Source organism: Macaca nemestrina, chromosome 16, assembly GCF_043159975.1.
Source record: "Macaca nemestrina isolate mMacNem1 chromosome 16, mMacNem.hap1, whole genome shotgun sequence".
In the NCBI taxonomy this organism is placed as follows: domain Eukaryota; kingdom Metazoa; phylum Chordata; class Mammalia; order Primates; family Cercopithecidae; genus Macaca; species Macaca nemestrina.
Window position 1 is genome coordinate 103,846,908 of NC_092140.1, and position 10,720 is coordinate 103,857,627.

The 10,720-nt window shown below is 41.9% G+C and overlaps 1 protein-coding gene across 4 annotated transcripts in view; it reads left to right on the forward strand.

Moving 5' to 3' along the window:
- Positions 1–10,720, forward strand: part of LOC105490270 (mitochondrial calcium uptake 2) — a 107,758-nt gene that overhangs the window by 93,610 nt on the left and 3,428 nt on the right. For all 4 annotated transcript variants that reach the window (XM_071081561.1, XM_071081560.1, XM_071081563.1 and 1 more), the window contains 3 exons: positions 722–893; positions 9,232–9,340; positions 10,110–10,267. In XM_071081561.1, coding sequence (XP_070937662.1) covers positions 722–893; positions 9,232–9,340; positions 10,110–10,267 — 439 coding nt within the window. The remainder of the gene's footprint in view (positions 1–721; positions 894–9,231; positions 9,341–10,109; positions 10,268–10,720) is intronic.

The following is a 10,720-nucleotide window of genomic DNA, read 5'->3' on the forward strand; positions in this document are numbered from 1 at the left end:
TGGAGATGATAATACTTTTCACATGATTTAGGTTATAAATAAAGTGCAACATTTCTGGGTTCTTGTTCAAAGAAGATATATTTTAATCTGATATCTTTTCAACTTGTCCCTTTCCTGGGAAGCCATTGATGACAGTTTGATCAAAGTGCCATGTTGTTTTTATAAGAAAGGAATGTTGAGTCATATCGACATGTATTATTGTCAAAAAGATTGTGTTTTTAGATAGAGTAAGCTTTTGATGCCAAGCCATTGATTACACTGATTAACTTTGGTATTTGAAAAATATTAGGAAGTAGTAATTATGATTAACATTCTAAAAGCAGTGTCCCACCTCAATTTTAAATTTATCTGATTATTGATAATTTTTCTGTATTGGAAAAAAACTAGTTTCCATGGAATAGTATTTTCTCTGGATGTATCAAAGCAACATTTTACATATTTTTTTAAGTCTTTAGGTTTATCAAAATGTAGGTTGCCAGGTATGACTTACACAAACAAATTGAGTATGGTGAGTTACTGATTAAGCCAGTGTTGGACTTAATCAATTTCTCTGCATCCTCCCTCTCCCCACAATCCTTGCACAACACTAATGCTTCATCCTGCTCACTATCAGGAGGCCGCCACCCAGTAGGTAATAGTGAAGGTACTTTGCAGACCCATTTACAATATTTAAGGTTGAATGCCACTAGTTACTTTACTAATTTCGTATTTTAACATTTAGATTTATGGAAAATTTACAAACAGAGATTCAAGAAATGGAATTCCTTCAGTTTTCTAAAGGTTTGAGTTTCATGAGAAAAGAAGACTTTGCAGAGTGGCTACTTTTTTTCACTAACACTGAAAATAAAGATATTTATTGGAAAAATGTGAGAGAGAAGTTGTCAGCAGGAGAGGTTGGTATACCCTTTTATTATTGCATGTGATAAAGATGAAATAATAAGTTAGACATGTTTACATAAATAAACTTCTGAATTAACCAAGACTGTACTACTCTCGATGGTATATAAAATCAACTTGAGGAATGTTCTCTACATGCTCTTTTCCTGTGAAGGAAAACTACTGCCTAAGACAGAATCAGTCTAGCAATTAACAGGTTTTCCATTTCCAGTAAAGTCAAGAATAAGACAAGTATCACCACTATTATTTAATATCATTCTGGAAATCTTTTTTTTTTTTTTTTTTTTTTTTTTTTTTTTGAGACGGAGTCTCGCTCTGTCGCCCAGGCTGGAGTGCAGTGGCCGGATCTCAGCTCACTGCAAGCTCCGCCTCCCGGGTTCACGCCATTCTCCTGCCTCAGCCTCCCAAGTAGCTGGGACTACAGGCGCCCACAACCGCGCCCGGCTAATTTTTTTTGTATTTTTAGTAGAGACGGGGTTTCACCGTGGTCTCGATCTCCTGACCTTGTGATCCGCCCGCCTCGGCCTCCCAAAGTGCTGGGATTACAGGCGTGAGCCACCGCGCCCGGCCATTCTGGAAATCTTAACCAGTCCAAATTAACAAGATTAATTAAAAGAGTATAAAAATGTGAAAGGAGGTAGTAGTTGTCTTTGTTTTTATATGATGCAATTATATGCCTAGAGAACCCAAGAGAATCCAGTAGAAAAACTGTGGAAACAATAAGAATTCAATAAAGTACCTGTTATGATGCTAATATATAAAAAGCAGCAGCTCTCCTATATACAAATTACGTAGAAAATGTAATGACATGCATGTGTGTGTGTATATAAATATGAGATATATGAAATGATGATTGCCAAGCTATTAATAATTATTCATGTACAGCGGTGAGGTTTCAAATGATTTTTACTTTCTTTCTTTATACCTTTATGTATTGTTCCAAAAAAATGTTTGCAGTGGACATGTATTTTATATAACTTTTTAAAAAGTTACTTCTCTTGTAAGAAAAAAGAAAATGCAATAGAAGAACCCAGTTATAATTGCAAGATAAATATATAACAATTAGAAATAAATGTAAGAAAAAAAGAAAACTTAATAGCCTTGATAGATATAAAAAGAAAACTTATCTAATTATAAGACATCCCCTATTATTGAATAGAAAGTCTTAGAATTATAAATACAACAGTTCTGGCCGGGCGCGGTGGCTCAAGCCTGTAATCCCAGCACTTTGGAAGGCCGAGACGGGCGGATCACGAGGTCAGGAGATCGAGACCATCCTGGCGAACACCGTGAAACCCCGTCTCTACTAAAAAAATACAAAAAACTAGCCGGGCGAGGTGGCGGGCGCCTGTAGTCCCAGCTACTCGGGAGGCTGAGGCAGGAGAATGGCGTAAACCTGGGAGGCGGAGCTTGCAGTGAGCTGAGATCCGGCCACTGCACTCCAGCCCGGGCTACAGAGCGAGACTCCGTCTCAAAAAAAAAAATAATAAAAAATAAAAAAATAAATAAATACAACAGTTCTGTCTTCAGTTAGTCTATAAGTGTAATGGTTATATTAGAACAGCCCAAGTTTACTGCAGTTAGAAATTAACCCTGAAATCTCCCTGGCTGACACTGAGTTTCTTACTCAGTCATGCCACATTTCCATTGTGGGCTGATAGGAGTCTCTGTCTGCATAGAGGTCTAGACCCATTTTGGGTGTGGAGGCTGTGCCATCTTGGAGTTCCATCATCTGGAAGAAGTACCACGCTCAGAGGCTGTGGCAGGAAAAGAAGGAGGGAGTCACAATCCAGCAACTAAATGTTTTGACCTGGAAACATCACCTGACACTTGGCAGTTGGCCAGACTAATCACATAACCCCGCCTGAATGCAGGGAGGCAAGGAACTCCAGTCTTTCATATCTGCAGGAATCAGAAAAGAGCCAGATACTGGTGAACACTTGTGGGTTTCAATAAAAATACCATTGAATTATTGGGAAGAAACTAGACAAGCTATAAAACTTTATATGATGACGCCTGTAATACCAGCACTTTGGGAGGCCAAGGCAGGTGGATCATGAGATCAGGAGATCGAGACCATCCTGGTTAACATGGTGAAACCACATCTCTACTAAAAATACGAAAAATTAGCCGGGCGTGGTGGCAGGCGCCTGTAGTCCCATCTATTTCGGAGGCTGAGGCAGGAGAATGGCATGAACCCGAGATCAGGCCACTGCACTCCAGCCTGGGTGACAGTGCGAGACTCTATGTCAAAAAACAAAAAACTTTATATGAAAAGAATGTCAACATGTTAAAATATATTATCAAACCTTGGTAACTAAAACAGTTTGTTACTGACAATGAATTTGACAGACTCCAGGAATAGACTTAAGCATATGGGAAATTTAGTATTTATGAAATAGTATTTTAAATTAGTTGAGTAAAATAATTATTAATAAATGGCATTAGGATAATTCACTGGCCATCTGAGGGAGAAAATGAACATAAATCTCTATACTGTTCATTACTCTAAAATAAATTTTGGATGAATCAAAAAATTAAATGTTGAAGAAAAAAATCAGACTGAATAAGTGTAGAAGAAAACATGGAAACAATGTTTCATCTTAGGTTATATACCTTTCTAAGCAGAACCCAAAACCTTTCAAAGAAAACTTGATGAAATACCTAAAAATTAAAATTCTGTTGCCTCACCTCATCCCCCGCAAAAATTATAATCAGAGTCAAAAGAAAAAGTTATCAACATGAGGAAGGGGGAGATACTGATATGTAAAGACCAATTTTCTTAATTTATAATGGGATCTTTAAAAATCAGTAGGGATTGACCGGGCGTGGTTGATCATTCCTGTAATCCCAGCACTTTGGGAGGCCAAGGAGGTGGCCCTCTCGAGGTCAGGAGTTTGAGACTAGCCAGGCCAACATGGTGAAACCCAATCTCTACCAAAAAATACAAAAAAAAGTAGCCGGCCATGGTGCCACACACCTGTAGTCCCAGCTACTTAGCAGCCTGAGGCAGGAGAAGTGGATGAACCTGGGAGACAAAGGTTGCAGTGAGTCAAGATGACGCCTGGGCAACAGAGTAAGACTCTGTCTCAAAAAAAAAAAGGTAGATGTCAAGGACTGTTCCTCCTGAGGAGCAGTGTTGTCCACATTTAAAAATGGCCTGAGATTTTTTCCCTATTTAATATATCATGAGAACTTGAAAATCAACATGTGAATAACTGTAAAGTGTCTGAAATTTTATCCCTTTGCGAGTTAGCCTGCACAGTTTCATGGATGCTTGCAGAAGATACAAAACTATCGAGTCAGACACAAAGAATGTTATCATCATGTAGCAACAACATGAGCAACATATTTGTGTCAGTTCCCCCTTGCCTCCCAAGCCCCATGGACATGAAGCTGAGAGGCCCAGGTAGATGCTGCCCACACAGCAGATTCACATCAGGTTGAGGACTCTCATCTTAGTGATCTCAATGTTTTGTTATGGGCAGTAAACAAGCCTTCGTGAGCTCTGCTGCAGTGGGTGGCATTGTGTATTCATGATACCGGACAGTCAGCAAAGCTGTCCTGCGCTCCTGAGGAACAGTGCTGTCCACTATACAGTTCTCCTGCCTCAGCCTCCCGAGTAGCTGGGATTACAGGAGCACGCCACCCTGCCTCGCTAATTTTTGTATGTTTAGTAGAGATGGGTTTCACTGTGTTGGCCAGGCTGGTCTCGAACTCCCAGCCTCAGGTGATCCGCCTCGGCCTCCCAAAGTGCTGGGATTACAGGCGTGAAGTCCTTGAAGATATAATCTGGAACAAAAATGCAGTTGGTGCCTCTTACAGATGTACAGAAACTTGAGACCCAGCTGGGCGTGGTGACTCACACCTGTAATCCCAGCATTTTTGGAGGCCGAGGTGGGCAAATCATGAGGTCAGGAGATTGAGACCATCCTGGCTAACACGGTGAAACCCCATCTCTACCAAAAATACAAAAAATTAGCCGAACGTCATGGCGGGTGCCTGTAGTCCCGGCTACTCGGGAGGCAGAGGCAGGAGAATGGCATGAACCCAGGAAGTGAAGCTTTCAGTGAGCTGAGATCACACCACTGCACTCCAGCCTGGGCGACAGAGCAAGACTCCGTCTCAAAAAAAAGGAAAAAAAAAAAAAGGAAATGTGAGACTCATGGAGAATGGTCTCCCACAATAATAAGTTACCTAACAACCCATTAGAAATCTGGACAAAGGACATAAACAGGAAACAATAAGATAAATCCTCAAATGACTAATAAGCATGTGAAAAATGTTTTACTTCATTCACAAAGATATACAAATTCAGGCTGGGCCTGTGGCTCACACCTGTAATTCCAGCACTTTGGGAGGCCCAGGCAGGTGGATCACCGGAGGCCGGGAGTTTGAGACCAGCCTGGCCAACATGGTGAAACCCCGTCTGTTCTAAAAATACAAAAATTAGCGGGGCGTTGTGGCACATGCCTGTAATCACAGCTGCTTGGGAGGCTGAGGCAGAAGAATCCCTTGAATCAGGGAGGCAGAGGTTCTGGTAAGCCAAGATCACGCCACTGCACTCCAGGCTGGGTGACAGAGCAAGACTCCGTAAGACATACAAATTCAAACATTAATAAAATACTATTTTTCATCTATCAGAAAAGCAGACATCAGAAAAGTTACACCCAGTGCCTACTTTGAGGTCATGATAGAAGCAACCACTCTTTTTTTTTTTTTTTTTTTTTTTTTGAGACGGAGTCTCGCTCTGTAGCCCAGGCTGGAGTGCAGTGGCCGGATCTCAGCTCACTGCAAGCTCCGCCTCCCGGGTTCACGCCATTCTCCGGCCTCAGCCTCCCGAGTAGCTGGGACTACAGGCGCTGCCACCTCGCCCGGCTATTTTTTGTATTTCTTAGTAGAGACGGGGTTTCACCGTGTTAGCCAGGATGGTCTCGATCTCCTGACCTCGTGATCCGCCCATCTCGGCCTCCCAAAGTGCTGGGATTACAGGCTTGAGCCACCGCGCCCGGCCTCCACTCTTTTATTTGTGCTGTTAAATACACTGGTTTTTTTCTTTTTCTTTTTTTCCTCTCTGCCTATCATCTTGTAATATACTGTTAAGAAAGTAAAGCAAGGTACAGAAATATGTGAAGAGATTGTTCCCATTGTGTAAAACAAGGAGATGTGTATGTACATGTATACACTTTAATAAGAATAGAATATTAGCCAGGCGTGGTGGCTCACGCCTATAATCCCAGCACTTTGGGAGGCTGAGGCAAGTGAATCACCTGAGGTCAGGAGTTTGAGACCAACCTGACCAATATGGTGAAACCCCGTCTCTACTAAAAATACAAAAATTAGCCAGACGTGGTGGCATGCACCTGTAGTCCCAACTACTCGCGACACTGAGACAGGAGAATTGCTTGAACCTGGGAGGCAGAGGTTGCAGTGAGCCAAGATCGCGCCATTGCACTCCAGCCTGGGTGACAGAGTGAGACTCCGTCTCAAAAAAAAAGAGAAATTTCTGGATGGAGACACAAGGAATTGGTAACTCATGTGTGGGGAATGGAACTGGGAATCAGAGTGGAAGAACTTTTCATCATTTATCCTTCATGTTTGAATTTTTAACCATGTGCACATACTACTTTTTCAAAAACTTTATTGAAATGTTTAAAAATAAAAATATCATGAAGTCACAAAAGCTCTAAACCAGTGAAGACCACACATTACAGAGGGCGTGATCCTGAACATCCCTACAAAGAGAAACTTTTTTTTTCCGGTAGGGAAGAATTTACTTTCTTTCTTTCTTTTTTTTTTTTTTTTTTTTTTTTTTTGAGACAGTCTCAGTCTGTCCCCCAGGCTGGGGTGTGGTGGTGTGATCTCAGCTCACTGCCAGCTCTGCCTCCCAGGTTCATGCCATTCTTCTGCCTCAGCCTCCCGAGTAGCTGGGACTACAAGCGTGCACCACCACGCCCGGCTAATTTTTTTGTACTTTTAGTAGAGACGGAGTTTCACCATGTTAGCCAGGATGGTCTCGATTTCCTGACATCGTGATCCACCCGTCTTGGCCTCCCAAAGTGCTGAGATTACAGGCATGAGCCGCCGTGCTGGGCCGAATTTACTTTCAAATAAAGAATTTTGGCCGAGCGCGGTGGCTCAAGCCTGTAATCCCAGCACTTTGGGAGGCCGAGACAGGCGGATCACGAAGTCAGGAGAGCAAGACCATCCTGGCTAACCCGGTGAAACGCTGTCTCTACTAAAAAAATACAAAAAACTAGCCGGGCGAGGTGGCGGGCGCCTGTACTCCCAGCTACTCGGGAGGCTGAGGCAGGAGAATGGTGTAAACCCGGGAGGCGGAGCTTGCAGTGAGCTGAGATCCAGCCACTGCACTCCAGCCTGGGCGACAGAGCAAGACTCCGTCTCAAAAAAAAAAAAAAAAAAAAGAATTTTGGGCTGGACACAATGTCTCACACTTGTAATCCCTGCACTTTCTGAGGCTGAGGTGGGAGGATCACTTGAACCCAGGAGTTTGAAACCAGCCTGAGAAACAGAAATCTCATCTCTACTAAAAATAAAAATATTTGTTGTGTGTGGTGCTGTGTGCCTGTAGTCCCAGCTACTTGGGAGGCTGAGACAGGAAGATAGCTTGAACCCAGAATTTCAAGGTTGCAGTGAGCTGTGATCTGACTCCAGCCTGCGGGGGCAGAGTGAAACAGTATCTCAAAAACAAAATAAAAACTTTAGAGAATTTTCATACTTTGTTTACTTTTGTGTTGTTTTTTGTTTTTTTGTTTTGTTTTTTTGTGTTTTTTTGAGACAGGGTCTTGCTCTGTTGCGCAAGCTGAAGTGCAATGGTGTGATTAGCTCACTATAACCTCAAACTCCTGTGCTCAGGGGATCCTTCTGCCTAAGCCTTCTCAGTAGCTGGGACCATAGGCACATGCCACCATGCCTGGATAATTTTATAGAGATGGCAGTTTCACCATGTTGCCCAGTCTGGTCTCCGGCCACCTCAGCCTTCCAAAGTGCTGTGATTACAGTCAGGAGCCACCGTACCTGGCTTTTATTTTTTAATAGAAGAAACTGAGTTTTCTTTTAACTTTTTTATTTGTTCGTTTTTAGACGGAGTCTCACTCTGTCACCCAGGCTGGAGTGCAGTGGTGCAATCTTGGCTCACTGTAGCCTCCGCCTCATGGGTTTAAGTGATTCTCCTGCCTCAGGCTCCCAAGTAGCTGGGACTACAGGCGTTCACCACCACACCCAGCTAATTTTTTTTTTTTTTTTCGTATTTTTAGGAGAGACGGGGTTTCACCATGTTGGCCAGACTGGTCTCGAACTGCTGACCTCAGGTGATCCTCCTGCCTTGGCTTCCCAAAGTGCTGGGATTACAGGCATGAGCCACCGCACCCAGCCCATTTGTTTTACTTTTATTTATTTATTTACTTATTTATTTATTTTTTGAGACGGGGTCTCACTCTGCCACCCAGGCTGGAGTGCTGTGGCATGATCTCAGCTCACTACAAGCTCTGCCTCCCGGGTTCATGCCATTCTCCCGCCTTAGCCTCCCGAGTAGCTGGAACTACAGGCGCCCACCACCACACCCGGCTAATTTCTTTGTTTTTGTATTTTTAGTAGAGAAGGGGTTTCACTGTGTTAGCTAGGATGGTCTCCATCTCCTGACCTCGTGATCCGCCCACCTCAGCCTCCCAAAGTGCTGGGATTACAGGCTTGAGCCACTGTGCACGCCCCATTTGTTTTATTTGTAAGTGCGCTGATTTTGAAGTCAGATGGACCAAGGTTGAGATCCTGATCGTTCCAGTTAGTAGACCTTGGGCAAACTACATAACCCCTGAAGTGTTACTTACCTAAGACTTAGAGAGGCTAAGGTCATACATGTTATAAAGGGCAGAACCAGAATTTCAGCCTAAGTCCATCTAACTCCAAAACCCAGTGCTCTTAGTGCTGTGTCCACTAATAAAACTTAGCAGAAGTGGACCACTTAACAGAGCATGGTAGTCTCTTCAAGCTGCCACCCCAAAACACCACAGGCTAGGCAACTTATACAATAAATGTATTTCTCACAGTTCTGGAGGCCAGGAGTCCAAGATCAAGGCACCAGCAGGGCCAGTTTCTAATGAGGCCTCTTGCCCAGCCTGCACATGTCGCCTTCTCACCGTGCCCTTTGTGTGGCCATTTCTTTCTGCACACAGAGAGAAAGGGACAGAAAGCCCTGTTGTCTCTTCCTCTTAGAACGACGCTAGTCTTCACAGTAGAAAAGAAGGTTCACAGTTAACATTTATAACATTATTTGATGTATTTACAAAATTGTAATAAAAACTCTTACTTTATTAGAGCATTAGTTTGGATGAATTCAAGTCATTTTGCCATTTTACGACCCAGTTGGAAGACTTTGCTATTGCCATGCAGATGTTCAGTTTAGCTCATCGTCCTGTCAGACTAGGTAAGTTATATGAAAAACTATTTGATTTTTATCATCTATAAACAGTTTTAGTATATTCTTCAACTAAATGCTACCAATCAAGGAAGAAATTATAAGTAAAAATAATTGATTGGCCTTTTAATTCAGTTTGGTTATTCTAGATTTAGAATACCAGTACTCCAATTTAATGGTTACTTTCTATACTTTTATTTTCTCATTCTCCTAAAAAGAAGGCCGGGCGTGGTGGCTCATGCCTGTAATCCCAGCAGTTTGGGAGGCCGAGGCGGGCAGATCACAAGGTCAGGAGTTCAAGATCAGCCTGGCCAACATGGTGAAACCCCATCTCTACTAAAAATACAAAAATTAGCCAGGCGTGGTGGTGGGCGCCTGTAATCCCAGCTACTCGGGAGGCTGAGGCATGAGAATCGCTTGAACTCAGGAGACAGAGGTTGCAGTGAACCAAGATCGCACCATTGCACTCCAACCTGGGCAATGGGCAAGACTTCATCTCAAAAAAAAAAAAAAAAAAAAAAGAAGGAAGAAATATTTAAATATATGTCTAGAGCACTGATTAAATTAAAATAGCTCACTTATGATGCAGTGACTCTCATGACATTCCTCAACTTATGATTTGAATATTTTCTTCATGGGTATTTTTGTTTTTGTTTTACTTCCCAAATAATAAAAATTTGGATTTGCTTTTACTTCTCAAATAATGAAAATTTAGATTAATTTCACTTAGACTATTTCACATAGTTGATAAGTTGTTTTATATGTGTTTGTTTTTTAGCCGAGTTTAAGAGAGCTGTGAAAGTAGCAACAGGACAAGAACTCTCAAACAATATTTTGGACACCGTCTTCAAGATCTTTGATTTGGACGGTGATGAATGTCTTAGTCATGAAGAGTTTCTTGGGGTGTTAAAAAACAGAATGCATCGAGGTTTATGGGTAACAGATTTTTTTACATGATGTTTATATTATATATCATTAACTGAATGATATTAAACCTAGAATTTTGGCACTTGTACAGTCTTTAAATGGAGTTTTCATCACTTACAAAAAGATTATAAGCTGTAATTGAAATACAGAAATATATTTTATGTATGAGATTAAACATCTTTGCTTTTTAAAAAATAATCTGAATGTAATAAGAAATCACAATTTGAAGTTACCATGAGCTATGATTACACTACTGCACTCTAGCCTGTGCAACAGAGCAAGCCCTTGTCTCTGGAAAAAAAAAAAAAAACAATTTTTAAAAAAGGAAATTACTATTCAGAAATGTAGTCTAGCTGGACATGGTGGCTGACATCTGTAATCCCAGCACATTGTGGGAGGCTGAGCCGGGTGGATCACTTGAGGCCAAGAGTTCGAGACCAGCTTGGGTAGCATCACAAGACT